The sequence below is a fragment of the Sturnus vulgaris genome, chromosome 4 (assembly GCF_052056855.1).
Source record: "Sturnus vulgaris isolate bStuVul1 chromosome 4, bStuVul1.hap1, whole genome shotgun sequence".
NCBI classification, from domain to species: Eukaryota; Metazoa; Chordata; class Aves; order Passeriformes; family Sturnidae; genus Sturnus; species Sturnus vulgaris.
The window spans coordinates 41,500,891-41,518,714 of record NC_142246.1 but is presented as its reverse complement, the minus strand read 5'-3'; the positions used below and the strand labels follow the sequence as shown (position 1 = coordinate 41,518,714).

Sequence of the window (17,824 nt, the reverse complement as noted above, 5' to 3'; positions counted from 1 at the left end):
AAGAGAAGCTGTGTTCTCTGGATTAAGGAGTTTAGCAGTCAGTTCTGCTGTAGTCAGAAGCATCTTTGCAAAGCTTATGTGAACACTGTCCTGAATCCTGTGTAAGGTCATGAAGCAATTTATAATGTTGATTAGCATGAAAACCACTGTGAGAACTTCCATTCTCTATGAGAGTTCAGTGTTCATGAATTAATTATACCTGTTGGGATACAAAAAAAAGTCTAGGCTCTGATGCTCATCAGCTTTGCAACAGGTTCAAATTTAAAAAGGTCATCTGATTGCTCCAGGTTTCTAAGGTAAATGGAGTAACTATATATGTTATGAATAGTTTTTATGTATGAATGAAACATTAAACTGAGAAGATGTCTTCTCCATGCTGAGAATGATCATTACACGGTCCAGTTCCCATGGGCTGGTATTTGTCCCGTGTCCTTGTTCGAAATATTACTTCTGCATACTCGCTACAATGAGACAATCAACTTCCTAAAATACTCATGAATTTAAGTGCAGAGCAATATGTGACCAAGCATGTACAGAGGTTTTACTGTTACTGGTACATATTAGCCTTGGGTTTCAATCTGTTTGTAATTTTTAGCTCGAGAGCTGCTTCTCAGTATTCCTGCTTGGGATTCTGAAGATGTGGGATTACCACATGGTTCTGTGATAGAGAACTGAGGGGGAAAAAAAGCACCTATTTTTAACAGGAAAAAAGGTCCAAGTCACAGCTTAGTAGAAATTAGAGACTAACACTTAAAATGTACCCATTAGAGAGAGGGGACTATAACATTCTTGTCAGCTGGTATTTGCCTTTTAACATTTTAGCATGTTGTTTATGAACGCAGATAAGTGAGATGGAGAGGTGATTTGACAAGTACTGGGGATTTGACAAGTACTATACCTCAGCAGGGAACAGTCCACTGGTATATGAGATCTGATGTCTTCATCATCTTCAAAGGGCTTTCCATTCTGAATAACAAGTAATACATTTCTCACAGGTGACAGAAAAGGTGCAAGGCTAAAGAGGAATTTCAGTGATTAAGAACTGACCTGAAAAATGGATGTAGAGTTGATACTTCAAATATAGATGTTGGCATGAAAAAAAGGCATAAGAACATGATGAGAATAAAAAGAACACCGAAGTCAAGGCTGGCATTGCTTGTGGAACAGATGGAAGAGGTAGTAGATGAAAAGAGAGAGGATCAAGGCTGGCTATTATAGTCTAAAGCAACAGTCCAACACATTTGAATTAGCTGTGCTCCATAGAGGGAAAATTATGAGGGTAAAAATCATAATAACTGTAGAGAAAAGGAGATTCTGATGGCAATACATTGGAAAACCAGATAGAAATCAGCCAGGAAAGGATACAGCAAAGAAAAAGTAGGAGGTAAGCAGGGGAAAAATTAGGACCGGAATAAGAAATTTATCCCTTGGGTCTGAGACAAAGACAATGGAAGTTTTTTATACTAAGACAAAAAATATTGCTAGACAAGAATCAAGGATTTATCATGCACAGTCTAATCTGAAAGTGTTCCTTTTATGTTTTTCCAGAGGCTTAATAATGTAATTTGCTATAATCTCAGTAGGAAAAATTGAAGTAATCTACAGCAGATTTTCCACACAAACGGTTTATTTAGCATATACTTAAGTGATTTTATTGGCAAAATAAATAAAAATTTTCCCACAAATAGAAAGAACACAAGTAGCTCAAATAAAAAAGTAAATCTCAGATTGCTATAAATTTCTCATAACAGTTAGCTAACATGGTAACCAACTGCACTGTCACAGCTAGTACACAGCAAAGGGAAGTGAAAGCTTATGATTATTACCAATTATTTTACATATAATATATGTTATGCCAGAAGGGTCGTGATGTTGCTTTTTCCATCATCAAAATCATGTAATAGAAGGTAGCCTAAGCTACTCCTTAGAATGTGTCCTACACGGGTGTGTGTGCTGTTAATGGGAACAGTATGTGTTTGCTAATCAGAACAGGAAGCAGAATGAGCATGGAAGATCAGGACATACTTTTTATTTTTAAAAAGTCTCTTGAGATCCAGAGTGAACATATGGGACTGAACACTTAAAAATAGATTTGGAACCTTCATTTGTATTTCCTTTTTATTTACACTTACTGGTATTTGTAAAAGTTCTGCAGATTTAAAAAATCCAAAGACAATAATCTTTATTGAAGGGAATTATTTATTGATCAGCCATGGAATCAAAGGATTCATATGCTGGTACAGCATTTTTGCATCCCAATGAATTTTAAGATTTTTGTTTTTATAATGAAGAAGATATAGAAAATAATTGTGAATATAAACCCCCAAAATTTATACGATAAAAGTTCAGAAGGCCTACTATAACCATTCAGTCTGAGCTCTTGCCAAGGGCCTTCTCAGAATTTAACTTTTTTCAACTAGTTTTTATAGAAAAGAGTCTGGTTTTAACTGCATTTTGCAGGGCTGAGGAATTCATTACACTGCTCAGCATATGACTGCATGGTCAATGACACATTATTAAAACAGAAAAACAAAAGATAAACTTTATTTCTAATCTGAATGTGATGAATATGAGCATTGAACAACTGAGTTTTTTACTCCGTCTATCTCCTCAAGTGTTTTATATTGTCTAAGTTACTTTCCTGAAGCATGTACTCCACATCATCAAGCTCCCCCCCCCCCGACCTATTTTTTGATTAAGTATATGGAATGATAGCTAAATGTTTCTGGGCATAAGGCAAACATTTTCAGTTCTTCAGCCTTTTCCAAGTTTCTTTCTGCATCTCATATTCAACTGATGAAACATATGAGCTACATTTAGTTGAACTGCAGCCACTGTCTCAAGCAGGATTGTGCCAGGATGAATTGCAGAGGAAATGTATTCCTGATGAATTTTACTTCTGATTAGCACATATATCAGCTCTTTTAAACTTCCTCACCAACTTTTACCTTACATTCAGAATATCATTAGACAATACTAAATTGTAAAATCAAGTATAGCCATGATTCTTTTCAGTAAGTAGCAAACCTCTCTTGGAGTTCTGCAGAATCAAGACTAAGCACTTTGGCTTTTCAGGAGGTCTGACATCTTATTATTTGGTATCTGGACTTCTGTCATCTGCCATTGTTTTCAGTATTATTGCACTGCTCTGTTCCTTTCAACAGGTGATGGATGCTTATTATTAAGTCTCCCCACTGATGCCTTGTTCACATTCTGAACTAATGCATTTTTATATGAGCTTCTTTCATGGGTTCAGAAGAATGCATATAAGAATATAATCTTCTGTTTTTAAGAATACAATACATACTCACCTCTTGCAAGATTATTTTTGCTTTAGAAGAAAGTATCGAATGTGACTCCCAGTAATGTAGTCTAATTTTCTCATGCACAGTGTTAATGAGTATGTCTATTCTTAGTACATGGTCATAAATTACTATCACCTATAAATTTCTTTTTTCTCCTTTGCCAACTTGCATCTTCTTGATTAGCATAGGATTGTTATAAAAAAATTGAAAGTTGAAGAAGACTTATTTTTCATTATTGACATTTTTCACTGTCACTAAATTCTGATTGAACTGTTTCCTTGCTGATTGACTTGCCCATGCTTTCCCATGATTGACTTGTCCTCTTGCACTTACACATACCAGTTGAAATCTTATCTTTTTCCCTGGCACACCAACAATGGAATATGGCCATATATTTGGAACGTTTTTTTCCTACATGTTCTGATGTGACAATACAAATTTGGAGTAGTATATGCACATATATACGCATGTACATATTGTTCATGATGTATACCTATACATGCTCACAATTCTAAAATGGAAAAATATGCATTAGAAAAATCAACAACCATTATTTCATTTTTATGCTTTATATAACCTAAATCCTTTTTATATTTTAGTTGATTATGCAGCTATAATGTATATTGGAAAATATGATTTTTTGGTTTTTTATAACATATTAAAATACAATCTTAAAACTGAGGTCTTTGCTTCATTTTAACCTCATTTTAACCTGTATTTATTATACAAGGGGATGCTATAGATCTCAGTGAAAAAAAACAAAATATACGACTTATCTACACTTCTGGTCAAGATTGGCAGTTTTACACTGAAATATTTATTAAAAGTAAATGTCTGTACATCTCATTGTCTGGGATGCAGTGGGGACTACCTGAATACAAGCTTTCCCCTGACAGCTTGATCTGTTGATTCTCACAGTGACGCTGCCTGCCCTCATCACAGAATTCAACAGCAGGTTTTACCGTGCAGTGCAAAATGCGGCTTCTGGGAGAGACCAGGCTGGGGGAGAGACCGAGAAAGGGCTGTAGCAGCTCTGCCATTCCACCCAGATAAGCCATAGGGGCTTTATGCTCAGGTTGTCAAAGCTTGCTCTCTTTTTCAGGCTCATCTCATTTTGTGGATGAGAGAGAGAAGATGAGACAAGCACAGAAAAAGGCTTGTACAGGATTTCCTGGTGAAATGACTCAAATGAAACAAAACTTATAATGAATTAGTAAAGGGCCTCAAATTACCAAATTCCTATGTGTTCAGGTTATGTATTCATATTGACATCTGAATACCTGAAGCTTTGACACCCTCCTCCTGGAAAGGAGAATTGAAACAGTTTATTAATTTAAAAAAAAAATTAAAAGGAAGAAAAAAGGGGAAAGGTAATTCATTGCAAGATCTATGTCCTTTCCTCTGTGGATATTTCCCATCATTGTTAACTAAATTCAAATCAATTTAAAAAATGCCAGAAAATGATTACTTAATAGCAAATTCATTGTCATGGTCACAGGAATGCTGCACTGCCTTTTCTTCTAAAGAATGTGTGTGTCTGTGTGTGTGTAGTGCAACAGATTTTGTGCCAAATCGAGAAATGTTAAATTTAGCTTGCAGTAAATAGCATGTCTAGCTAATACAGCTGGAACCAGTCTTGGAAAGGAAAAAAAAAATCCCCATTATGCATGAAAATGAAATATCAGAATAGCTTTAACTCTTCCTGCATATTAACTTCTACGGTTTGGGTGCTGCAGCTAAAACAAAAAAAAAAAACAAAAACAAAAAAATTTCCTTTTCAGGTGTATTTGTGAGGTGGATCCATCCTGGGGGAGGTCGGTGAAATAAACAAACAAACAAACAAGCAAACAAACAAACAATTAGTCAAACAAACAAACAAACAAACAAAATAAATAAATAGCCTCCCAAAAGTGAGGCCGCTGTCCGCGGTGCTGAAGGCCGGCGAGCGCGCGGAGGGGCGGGACGCGGCGCGCGGGGGGCGCGGCGGGCGCGCTCCCGCCGGGGCCGGTTCTGCGCAGGCGCCGCCGCCGCCGCCTCGCCGGGAGCGCCGCCCGCCCGTTGAGTGCGAGGAGCGCGGGCGAGCGCGTGCGAGGGCAGGGCAGGGCCGGGCCGGGCGGCGGGAGCGCATCGGGAGCGCATCGGAGCGGGCACCGCCGGCACCCCCATCCCGCTCAGCGCCGGAGCCGCGAGCAGCACCGGAGCGGCGGCGGCAGCAGCAGCAGCAGCTCGGACAGCGGCTTCTCCCGCGCCCGCCGCGGGGCTCTTCTCGTTCCTTCCCTCCGTGGCTCGCTTGCTCCCGCCGGCCGCTCGCCCGGACCGCACGGGATCTAATTTGCTGACGAGCGCACACCGCGGAGGAGAAGGAAGAGGAGGAAGAAGAAAGGGCTATTTCCGTGGCTTTGTGGATGCTCTACTTTTCCTGGAAATGCAAAAGATTATGCATATTTCTGTCTTCCTGGCTCCTGTGTTGTGGGGACTGATCTGGGGGGTCAATTCTAACAGCATACAGATCGGTAGGTGCCCGCATCTGGGGGGACACCGCTCTCTTCCCGGCGGATCTCCCGATCCCTCATCCCCGCCGGTGTCACTCAGGCATTCCTGTCATGTCGCCGCGCGCCCAGTCCCACCGCGGTGCCCGCCAGGCGCCAGCGAGGTCCCCTCGCCTTTTCCCCGGCCACAGCGCCCGGCCCCCGCGCCCCACAACACGGGACGGAACCGCGGCCGGGAGCGCTCGGGCAGCGGCGCCCTCCGGCACCCGCGCCCAGCCCAGCCCCGCGGCGGGCAGAGACCTGGCCCCGGCGCCGCTCCACCGGTGCCCCCGCCCGCCTGACGCGTGTGTGTTTCCCTGCAGGGGGGCTGTTCCCGAGGGGCGCCGATCAGGAGTACAGCGCGTTTCGGGTAGGGATGGTTCAGTATTCCACCTCGGAGTTCAGGCTGACTCCCCACATCGACAACCTGGAGGTGGCCAACAGCTTCGCCGTCACCAACGCCTGTGAGTAGCGGGCGCTGCCAGCCTGCCGTGGCGGCGGGGGCGGGGCAGCACCGAGCGGTGCGGCGGGGGTGTGTGTGCGGGGGTGTGCGGGGTACGTGTGTGTGTGTGTGTGTGTGTGTGTGTGTGTGTGTGTGTGTGTGTATGTATGTGCGGGGGTGTGTGCGGGGTGCGATGCCGCCCCGCCGCCGAGCAGGTGCGGGAGCACCCGGCCCCGTGCGAATGGGGCGCGGGGGTCTCCGTGCGCCCCCCCAGCCCTCCGGGGGGTGTAAAATGGTTCCCAGCGGCTCCCGCCGCGCGTTACGTAAGGCTGCGCGGCCCCGGGGCTGCCCGCGGCGCTCCCCTGCCGCCCCAGGACTGCCCGCGGGCTGCGGAGCACCTCGCTACCGGCGCGGGAGAGCCGGGGTCCCCTCTGGCCAGCAGCCGAGGGGTGCGGAGCGGACGGCAGGGGGTGATCAGCCATTTTACGCCGCGCGGTGCTGCGGGCTCCATCTCGCCACCCGCTCGCCCCCCGCCCGGCGCGCTCATGGGCGGCCGCTCTCGCCGCCCGCTTTACCTCGCCGGGAGTCCGCCGCCCCCGCGGCTCTCCCGGCGGGCCTGTGCCCGGCTCCGCCCTCGGTTCGGCAGGGCCCGGCCGCACGCGTGCCGCGGTACGCGGAGCACATGCGTTGCGCGGCAGGCGACGGGAAAGGCGGGGCGGGACAGCGCGGCCGTGGTAGCGCGAAGAGAGGAGCGCCGGAGAGGGGTGCGCTTATGCCTCCCGTCGCCCAGCGGGTGCCGTGTGACCCCGCGGAGCGGCGGGGCCGGCCGGGCGGAGCTCGGCCAGGTGTGCGGCCAGGCGCGGCTGGGCACTGCCCGTGCGGGAGTGAGAGCGGAGAGCCGCGGCCGGCGTTCTCAGCGCGCTGAGGCGTGCCCGCCTTTGCCCCGCTGTCCTCCCTGCCGCCCGTGTCCGGTTCAGGAGAAGCCAGGGTCCCCACAGCGGCGCGGGGGGCAGCGAGTGGGGAGCGCGCTCGGTGCCGTGTCGGCCGCTCCCGCCCAGCGCCGCGCTCCCCCAAGGCGTTTTCCCGTCTCTCCTTGGAAAAAGACATAAGGGACACTGAATTTGGAGGTTTGCTGTCAGCGGGAGTAGTTTCCGTCCATTGGCGACCTTTTTTTATTCCCCCCTATTCAGCTACCCTGTGCGGTGGTGCTGAAGAGGGGCGGCTTGGCGCAGACGCTGGATAGGTGGTGCAAGAGCTCAGCTCAAGGAGCTTTCAGTGGCATGTGCGAGGGTAGGAGGTTATGGCATCCATAACTGAAGGCGAACAAGGTCAGAGGATGTAATCAGCCGCAATAATGCTAAATTGTTATCTTTGCAAACTACTTGGATAGTTCTTCCTTCCTTTGATAATGGGCGTTTGTATCAACCAGAACCGCATGTGGTCAGTATTTGCAGATGATGTTACTTGGACTGTTGATGAAGAATTTGTAGCAGTTTACATGGCATTCTGCAAAAATGTGACAGGTCTTTCTGTGTACCTCAATTCTGTGAAGTCAACAAAAACCTGAAAACAGGTTTTGGAAAACACCAGAGTTTTTTTCCTACTAGCAGTAGAGACGAGCATAATCACCTTGGCTTTGAGAAACTAGAGGTTACGTATTTTTCTCCAAGACCATCAAGTGCTTTTGACCAGCACACATATATATATTAATATATACACTACACGCACACGCTATATATATGTATATATGCATATATGTATATTAGCCTTATTCTTGTCTCTCATGGAGAACTTCTACACTACTCGGATGCTATGTATAGGCTGTAGACTGCAGTGGTGGACTTTGAGGCTTTCAGCAGAAGGGAGATGGATGCCATCCATGTGTTGGGTTTTCCTTTGTCTGAACCCTGTCCAAGGCTTCAGTTTTCAAGCAGTTTGAGGAGCTCCAAATTAAGACATTAACATATACTTGTTTTTTCATCACCTCAGTTACCACTGATGTTTTAGTCAAGTTATCTTGTGCATTGGATTTAATTGACTAGTGAAGTATGTGCTGAAAATATGTATGGTATCCCCTCAATTACCTTCCCAGAAGGTCTGATTGGAGAACAAGGAGTTCTGAAGACAAATATTTGGTGTACAAGAAGTAGAATTTAGGAGCTGATTGCAGAGCACTGCATGCACAAATGGTTGAGAAGAATCCGTCTCTTTTTGTTCTTTTTTTGTTCATAGAATACCTCTATGCTTGTTCTCATTTAAAATACTGAACATTCTACAGGTTGGTTTTGTTAGGGTTGTTTTGTTTGTTTGTTTTGGTGGAGTTTTTTGGGTGGGGGGTGTTGGTGGTTTTTTTTAATTTCCAGAATAGCGTTCAAAGAACTTGTGCCCAAAACTAGCACTATGAAACAATGAAGGTGTAAAAGAAGGTCACAGAAATGTAGGATAATATCAGTCTGAAAATGGTTGAGTGTTTACCCAGGTTTCACTCCAACGAGGCTATTATCCTGCACAGAAGTGTAATGGCAGGCTTATACCATAATAGAAATGATGACCTTTTTCTGCCCCAAATCGACCACTGAACTATTTTGACTCTTGATTTAAACCCCAGAGCCAGCTGTGTTTCAGGCTGCAGAAGCTCTCGCTGGGGTGGCAGAGGTGGGGTGCAGCCCCGCCTGCTGGTCTCGACCTGGCACCCACGGGTGGCAGCTGGCAGTGCCTGGGATCCCCTGTGCTGCCCTGCTGGGGCTCGGCCTGCCTCCCTCCCACCCCTGGTAGCCTCAGGGCAACAGCACACTATTCCATCTGCTTTAAAAACAAATAAGTAAACAAAAAGCCGGCTGTAAAAATACATAAAAGCCTTCAAACTAATTTTCAGCACTTACTTGGAGTTTGTCAATGGAGCAGATGGTTTTTAGATGAACTGGTGTTGCTGGTGCTACTTTTAAATTAGGTTGCTAAGCTTCAGAAAGAAGGAGATGGTCATGTACCCCTGAGGAATGTTCCAAGCAGTGATACTACTCAGTCATTTAAAGGTGGCCAGAAAATGTGTGTAGAAGTGGAGTAGATACTCTGTGAGTAGGCAGCCTTCACTCATGTAATGACTTGAGCTTCAGTGGGAATTTCACCTTGACACCAAGAGATCACGTCTTGATGTGTTGCATTACAGCAAATTAGGCCACAATTCTGCTGATTTTGACCAAGGTGGATGGGCCACCTTCATGTAACCTGGGAAAGGAACACAAGTCTATTATGTACAAAAAAGTAGCCATAGTCACTTTAGTTTGTTGGACTGTTGCATCTCTGCAAAGCTGTGTTGACAGGTCACTGGGAGTAGCTCTTAGAATCTAATTGCAGTTTGACACTTTGTAAGTCAGCATCTCTAGGAAGCCTAGTGTTTTGAATTGAGAGGTGGTGCACAATTTTTTCAGAGTAATGGCACGATTAAGAGCAGTGTTTGCTGCCATGACTGCAGTTGTAGCTTTCAAGAGAAATAGGCTGGGCTTAGCACTGTGTGAGAATTTCTGGTTCATTCTAGCAGAACCTCCTTGGTTCTGTTTGTTCAACAGCTGGAGCAAAAGTGCAGCGTTGGAGGCAATTCATAAGGCAGAATGGAACATGTCCAAACCACTGGACTTCATTGTCCTTCTGCACAGTGTAATTGAGTCTAGTCTAATTGAAGGAGTGTTGACCATCAGTGATACCAGATTTTTAAAAAGTTTTTAATTTTGTTAAAACAAGAAAGAAGGAAAGTGATGAAGATTAAATCCTTTCCTTTTAAACTGCCTACCCAAAAACTTAAGGGGTAGTTATATTGTGTTCTCACATATTTTAGAATTAAAAGGATATTGGAGTCACTTAAAGAGAGGTTTCCTATGGAGTACTATAAAATTGCCATAATGCTAACAAGTTTTTCGTACAGTAGTTTGAACACAGAGGTGGTATATGTACAATCTTGGATGTTTAATCCTGCTGGCTCAAGAGTCAGCATTGAGCTTTGCTGTTTTAAATCAAGTATTACAGCTCTGCAGGGATCACTGCACCATGACATTGTGACTAGGGGATGCTGATTCATGCATAAACCTTAGATCCTTTCATTATATCTTCAACCAGCAGCTTTGAAAACGTATGAGTATCTGGCATGTTGCAACTTGAGAGTCATGGCAAAGGTTTCCTCAACTGTTTTGGAATGTAATGCTATAGCATTCATTCTTAAAGAAATAGCATTGATCATATTGCTGACAAAATGCTTAAAGAATAAGCAAAAATAAATATCCTTTAATGGGAAGGATGGAAAAAATTTAGACATGTTTATGTGAATTAAAATTACTATGGACCAAGCCTAAATGTATTTCACAATAAATTAGAACTGATTTTAAGGAAAGGAGAGATTTATTAGCTGCTTGTGTTTCAGTTCATTTGTATTCTTGGTCCTTCTCATTTCCTTTTCACTATAAGACATTTCTCAGGCTCAGTGAGCAGATGTGAAATAGGTTCTGTGCCTCCTTGTAATTAAAATGGTGAGGATCAGATGAGTTTCTGCAGTAAAATGATACAATAAAACCAGGATGTAGCCTTCTGTGATTTTATTTCTCTCAAAATATTTCTCTTCTCAATATTGATTTCTGTAGCAAACTTTAAACATTCTTCTACTCCCAAGAGTTCGTCATAAAAAAACTTGGGGTATTTATTGTGTGGCAGTGCTGTCCCTGCTGTGCATCTTTGTGCCTGGCTCACAGACCATTTTCACACAGCCATGATCCAGAATTTAGGCAGATACAAACCCAAGAGTTTTGTCTTGCCTACTTGACTTTCCAAATTCTTATTATGTGATTACTGAAATAATTTTCTCCATAATATCTGAAATAATTTATCATGCAGTTTTGAATACACTACAAATACATATTTTACTCCTAGAAATCTGAAAATGAGGTGTTTGATAGTAGTTGGTGAGTAGTTTGTCAATCAAGCCTTAAATATGCCAATCAAGCTTTCAAATAAACCAATACTATCAGTCAATCTCTTCAATATATGTGTTTATATGTAATTTTATTCATCTATGAAATATATTACATTTTTTCTATTTATGTTAATGAAAGTTTTAATTTGCACTGACTTTAATAGGTGTGATTGACTGCACATAGTTGGAAATGTACTTAACTGCTTTTGTACATTAGACTTCCTTTACTCTTCTGTATGTGTTATGCACCCAAATCAAGCACCACTGCACTGAGTGATGCTGTTACTGCTGGTTTCATTAGTTCTTTTCTTCAAGCTTCTCATGATTAAAATATTTTTGAGAATTAAGACATATTTAACAGAAAAATAATTCCTTTAGAACAGTTGATAATTACTAGGAAAGGATATAATACTTGGGAACATACTAGTTTTAAAATGCATTAAACAGGTAAAGACTATTCTATTATCATTATTTTGAAAATTCAGATGGCCTGATTTGTTAGGCATCTTCTGTGAAAACATGATTAAATTATTAAAAACTATTTTCTTAAGGAAAATGTAATTTTAAATTAGTTAGTTAAAATTCTATATGATGATAGGACTAATTTTCAGGAAACTGAAAAGAGGACATAACCCACAGTAAACATAAATGTGTATATGTACATATATAGATAGGCATGCATGTGTATACCCACATGTATATGTAAGTATAGATATTTATCAGAGTGAACAGCAGTTTGTTTTGAATGTCAGATAAATCAAAAGCAGGACATTGGTTAAACTCTACAATCCATTTTCTGAAGAGGATTATCTGAGAGCACCTACTAATAAACTAATTTATCTCTTTAAGTCATGTTCTCTTGCCTGTGAGCCAGGTGCACTAAGTACAAATTCTGTATGTTGAAGGCTCATGCCCATATTCTGGAAACCATGTTGCAACAGCTCAAGCCAAGGAATGTCAGGTCAGACTGAAAATAAGACTGAAAACATACCCAAACAGGTAAAAAATGCAGTTGCATGGATCAGACTCTTTCTATACGTATATGTGAATGGATTCTTTATCTGACAGTTAACTGCAACTTCTGTTTCTGAAATGATCAAGATTTGTTCCATTATTTTTTAACTGATCATTACATTTATCAGAACATGAATACAGTGGCACCTAATTTTAGAAGACTGTGGACAAGGGATTACTTTGGTCAAATAGGTTTCTGAAAAGGTATAGAGCAGAAGGTTTTACGTTTTTATACAAAATATATAGGTTTGTGGAGCATCGTTGTTATTTTGTCTTGAAACCATAATGTTTTCCTTTGGTAAGTTCATAAAAAAGAATTTGTATTGACTACAAATGCTTATATAGTGTAACCTTGTTAAAATTGAAAAAAGAGCTTTTACTTAAATTAGTAAATAATTTCAATGATGAATTTTTATGGATAAGCAATAAGGAGTGTATGAAATCATCAGATAAACATAGTGAAGGCATACCGTGAACCAGCTCAACAGTATGCAGATTTTAAATAACCACATGTTGAACAAGTTTGTACTGACCCTTCTAAAATAAATAACTGCTTAAAATACAGCTGTTGTCTTGTGTATGGGTGCACTTACAGAGTGGTATAGATGTCTTTTGAAATACTATTTATTATTTTTTATCTATCTGTATATAGGACCACCAATAATTTTTACTTTCTAATGCAGCACTGCTATGCCTCCTTGCCTAACAATGATTCCATCACAGACCTTTGATTATTTTTTGTTCTTCTTTTTAAAAATTGTTTTAAGAAAGGTTCTCAAATCACTGAGTTTATGGGGAGTTTACCTTCCCCCCTGCCAAGTTCCCATTTGGGCAGTGAATATAGAGAGTTAACATTCCTGTCCTGAATCTGATTTAATGTACAGCTACTTAATACATTTTCCAGTGGCTTGTCACTTCATGAAAGTATAAAAAAAATTTACGAGACAGAGATATTCACTGTGATTCTAGTGCAAGGTGTGGCTCAGCTCCAGCTATTACTGTTTCTCACCACCTGCTCCCAAACCTGATTCAGAGAAATTAATGGGAGTTTTTTTGATGGTTGAAATGTTACATACAGTTCAATTAAAGGTGACAGACTCAAGCTAAAGAAATGTCTTATTTCAACTCTGATCTACTGTTTTATTTTATATCAGAGAAAAAATATTAAAGTCTGTATTCATTATCCTGAATCAGTGTGGTTGATTTGTATATTTGAGATGCTGGCTCTGTAATTGAATTACCAGTCACTTCAGTTGGTCCATGAACAACTTACTGGCTTTCATTGCATACAGAAATAGCATCTTCATTACTTAACTAGACAAGATAAGTGGGTTTGCATTTCACTGTTAAAAAAAAAAGTAGTTTGCCATTTGTGTTTTAAAATGGGCATATTTTTCCCCAAGGATTCTTCCAGTGAACAAGAGTAGGGCAAAAGTCTGTAAAATGTTTAAATTTTTACTCATAAACTCGTAGTCATACAACTGTTAGAAGAGTTTCAGAGCTCAATAAGAATAGAGGCTAAGTTTATAAAATGTTCAAAATAGGTATATGAATATGAGTTTACTATGCTATATCACTTCTTCAGTTTAATCTCAATTTCAGGTAGTAAATAGTGGAAAAATACATAATTGATTTGATGCTGCATTTTTTCAGGCTGTTGTGGCTAAGGCTGTCATACCACTGTAATTTCTTCTCAGTATAAATGAGTTTAGAAGTTTTGAAGAAGCAAACATGGCTTGGGCTGGAAAAATGCCTCTTTATTACAGATCATGTGAACTGATTTTCTTTGACACACTGAAGATTACAAACAACAGATTTTTTGTAAGCGCATGGTATGATAGAAAATTTAAGTAGAAATCTGATAGGTAATGCAGAGATTTTTCTCATCTGTATGGGGAAGACTGCTCTAAGGGCTCATGTCAGCAACAGGGCGAGAGAGCTCAGCAGATCAGCTTTGCAGCTGCTTTGCAGCATGGAGAAGGGATTTGTTTTCTTTGGTTTTCTGCTTTTTATGAATGTGTTTGAAAGTTGTAAGACTCTGGTTTAGATCTATAAAATTAAAATGCTAATATGCTTTACCATTCCATGCAATGTGGATCTAAATTATTTGAATCTGTTGTATTTGCTTGTATATGTGTAAACTATCTCAGAATGTATGCTGATGAAATAGACTGTACAGCTAACAAGTCAGATTAATTTATTCAATAATCTCATAAATCTTTGAAAGTGAGGTTGTTGAGTGTTAGCTTGCTTGAAATGTTTCTTCCTGATACTAGTTATGAGTTGTTTTTGACAAAATGTCTTCCAAGCTAAAATGCTGATTTATATATTTTTTTTCCTCTCTATGAAAGTCGCAAATTCCATTACAGTGTGCTATTACAGTCTCAGAGGGGGTTCTTTGTACAAATGTGAGTTCTGGCAAGCAGCAAAATGTTCCTGTATGACTGTACCTTGGGCAGAGACCTACTGATTATTTGAGAGTTTATTCCAGGTGTAATATTTGTAAAGCAGGGTGACTAATTTGCATGGTTAGTGCATACCAGGCACATGCTTAAATAAGCTACACCAATGCTACTTATAGCAAAAGCAGTATTGATCCACAGTGGAATCACAGAAAGTGGTTAGGAGAATCATACAGGATGTAACTTAGTTATTTTATTTCTCTTGTCCATGTCAGGCAGAAGATCTGAATTTTAACCCTTTGCCTTTCCTTTTCAAGTTGAATGCCCTTAGCACTTGTTTTGATGTCAGAATCGTTTGCTGTCTCTTAATCATCTTCGTTTTTCCTGCCTTGATTAATTTTGGTTAGGAAAAACTTTAGTAATCATACATTTTGCCTGATGCAGGGAGAAAAAAGTAACTTCGAGATTTTGGAAGCAGGAAGACAATTTCCTGCCCTTTGTTATGATAGAGGAAAAAAACTTGTTAGGAAAATTCAGTTATATTAATTTAAACAATTGCTCAACCAACAAATATTAATGGGCCAGCTTTAAACTTTTGAAGCCATTTTAACTGAACAGTTGGAAGTTTAATCATATAATTTTATTATATTGAAAGACTAGATGGATTTGAGAGATCAGGAAGATGAGAATATGAGTCACTATATATTATATATTGCAGTATAAGTATGGTTTTAATTTCATTCTCAGCCTTACATCTGCTCCATCTGAAGGTGTTTTCATTTGGTGAGAGTGGAACATGCTGAAATTCTGCAGATTCGTGACTGAAAAGTCACTCAGTGCTTTTACCCACTAATCGGATTTGTTGATGCATTCAACAGCCCAATCCAGTGATCTGGAGTCCAGACCAATAAGACCAGGATATTTTCACCCAACCAAATAAACTCAAGCTTCTGCTAATGGTAGTAGGAACCCAACTAGATCCAAAAAATTTTATTACTTATCTTTTTTGTATAAATGTGGATAATGGATTTGGTTATTTTGTATATGGAAAGAGGCAGGGATTAAACAAGGGCCATAATGTTTGAGCACCCATCTGACTACACAATATTTTTTTGCAAACTTTCTGGCACATGCTCATATAAGACCCCTTGTTTTTGTGGTTGTTTTGATTGGGATTACTTATTTTACAGTTTCCTAAAGTTCTTTGTCAGGTTTCAATATGGAAATCTTAGAAAAATTTTTAGACAATTTCAACTCAGTTTAAGTATGTAAATAGAACTGCTAGCTAAAAATGGAAGAGTTTGGCCTATGCTTGTGTAGGTGAAAGGAAAAAAGCATAATGCTTACTCCTCTCTCTTTTTTTGCATTTGACCTTGGATGTTATTATTTAATGAAATCTTAGCATAAACTTGAAATTTTAATTTTCTATTAACTACTTTTTTTACTTGTAATAAAATGTGTTTGACCTTGACTGTATAAAACCAAGTAGCATACTTCTGCTATAGAAGTAAGCAAGCATCTGTGGGCTGCAAATACCGATTTTGTTAGCAAGTGGAGCACTTAATGTTTCTTTGAGCTTATTTCCTTACTTCTATTTCAATATGATAAAATCAGAATATATTCTTTGAGGTCTCCATTTGTTAAAATTCCTGAAGACCCAGATTGTGATATTCTTGCTATCTTGTGTGACCTCAGGAGGCAGCTCCAGAAGATGGGAGTGTCAAAACTCCCAGAATGGCATATCTGGTAGCCTATAAAGGTCCTTCAGGTACTCCAGTGTTTGAAATGGTGCTTGGAGCTTATACTTTGTAAAGTCAATAATGTCTTCAGTTTCATAAGAAAAGAGCAAGTCTGTAAGCATCTAAATGACTTTTAGGAACTCTGACATTTTTGTAAGTACTGTTGCAATTAGTTGATTTTTGTAGAGGAAACCGTAGATCATGTTAAGTCTGGCTTAGACATTCCAAATAAATGCAGGTTCATGGATGGTATGTGCCTGTTCCAACACACTGAAGAACCTCCAGCATTATTACATCTAGTTTTGTTCTTCTGAGGATGAAGAAAAGATTACTTCAAGATTTTTTTTGCCTTTCTGTATGGAAGTGTTTCTGGCTTCCTGTTGAACCCATGACTGTAGTGGTTCTGTCAGTGTTGTGACTCGTAGCATTACTTTTTATTTTCTGGTTTGCAGAGTCCTGATTTCCTGTGCCAGTGTTTCTGGCTTTACCTTTTATTCCAGGAATTTGTAGTGTTCAATTTTCTGCAGTATTTCATTGTTACATGACATCTTGAGATGTGTATGTTACAATGCATAGGAGCCATTTTAAAAACTAAGTATCAACTGCCTTAAAAAAGAAATATGTTGGGAAAATGTTCACTTGGCTTCTTTCTCTCTTCATATTGGTGATAAATTCAACAATGTAGATTTATTTAATTCTGAAGGGTTTTTTTATTTCTTCTTTTGTTTGTTTGGTGGGGTTTTATCTTCTTCTGTCCTCATAGTGCTAAAAGCAATTCTCCAAAACTAATGTTGCTACTACTGGATTATTAAAAAGACTGTGAATATAATTGTGCTAGTTATTTAATTGTGACATATTGATGATTTTGTAGCAAGATATTTGTGCCTTTAAATTTGCTTTATTTAGTAAATGTCTTTTGAAACTTGCTGAGGAAGCTAGCCATGTTCCAATGGTTAACCTAGTGATATCACTACAGATTGCTTATCAGCTTCTGTGTTGTGCACTGCAATTAAACTGTATCTGCTTTTGATCTGTTTTTTTCCCCTTCAAGAAAATTCTGCCTTATTTTTCTGTAGGGTTTTTTTTTCCAATTAGCTAAATATACCAAAAGTAGCTTTTTCAGGAACCCTAGTCCATCTCATTAGGGTTGTCTTCAGATTTTGAGGTTTGATTTTAAGAACTATGCTCAGTGACTGATTGTGCTTAAGATACAGATCCATTGGGTGATGGATGTAAAGTGTATTTTTTGTTTGTTTTTCTGAATGCCTAGAGTTCTAGAACTCAAGGCATCTCATCCTGTTACAAAGCAATTTTTTAGCTATGTATGACAGACCAAAGAAGAGACTGTAATTTGACAGGGTGGGAAGAGATGTGCCTCACTAGTTGATATGGTGGAGGAGAATTTCGGCCAAAAAAATTTCAGATTTGTCCTATACA

At 40.4% G+C, this 17,824-nt stretch overlaps 1 protein-coding gene across 4 annotated transcripts in view; it reads left to right on the top strand.

Annotated features, from left to right (window-relative positions):
• The first annotated feature begins 5,406 nt into the window (after positions 1–5,406).
• The window catches only part of GRIA2 (glutamate ionotropic receptor AMPA type subunit 2), an 88,964-nt gene continuing 76,546 nt past the window's right edge, over positions 5,407–17,824 (top strand). For 3 of the 4 annotated variants that reach the window (XM_088163671.1, XM_014883691.2, XM_014883692.2), the window contains exons 1-2: positions 5,471–5,818; positions 6,157–6,297. In XM_088163671.1, the coding sequence (XP_088019797.1) occupies positions 5,731–5,818; positions 6,157–6,297 (229 nt within the window). In that variant the 5' untranslated portion in view covers positions 5,471–5,730. Of the gene's footprint in view, positions 5,819–6,156; positions 6,298–17,824 lie in introns of all 4 variants that reach the window. The other variant, XM_088163670.1, reaches the window with a different exon arrangement.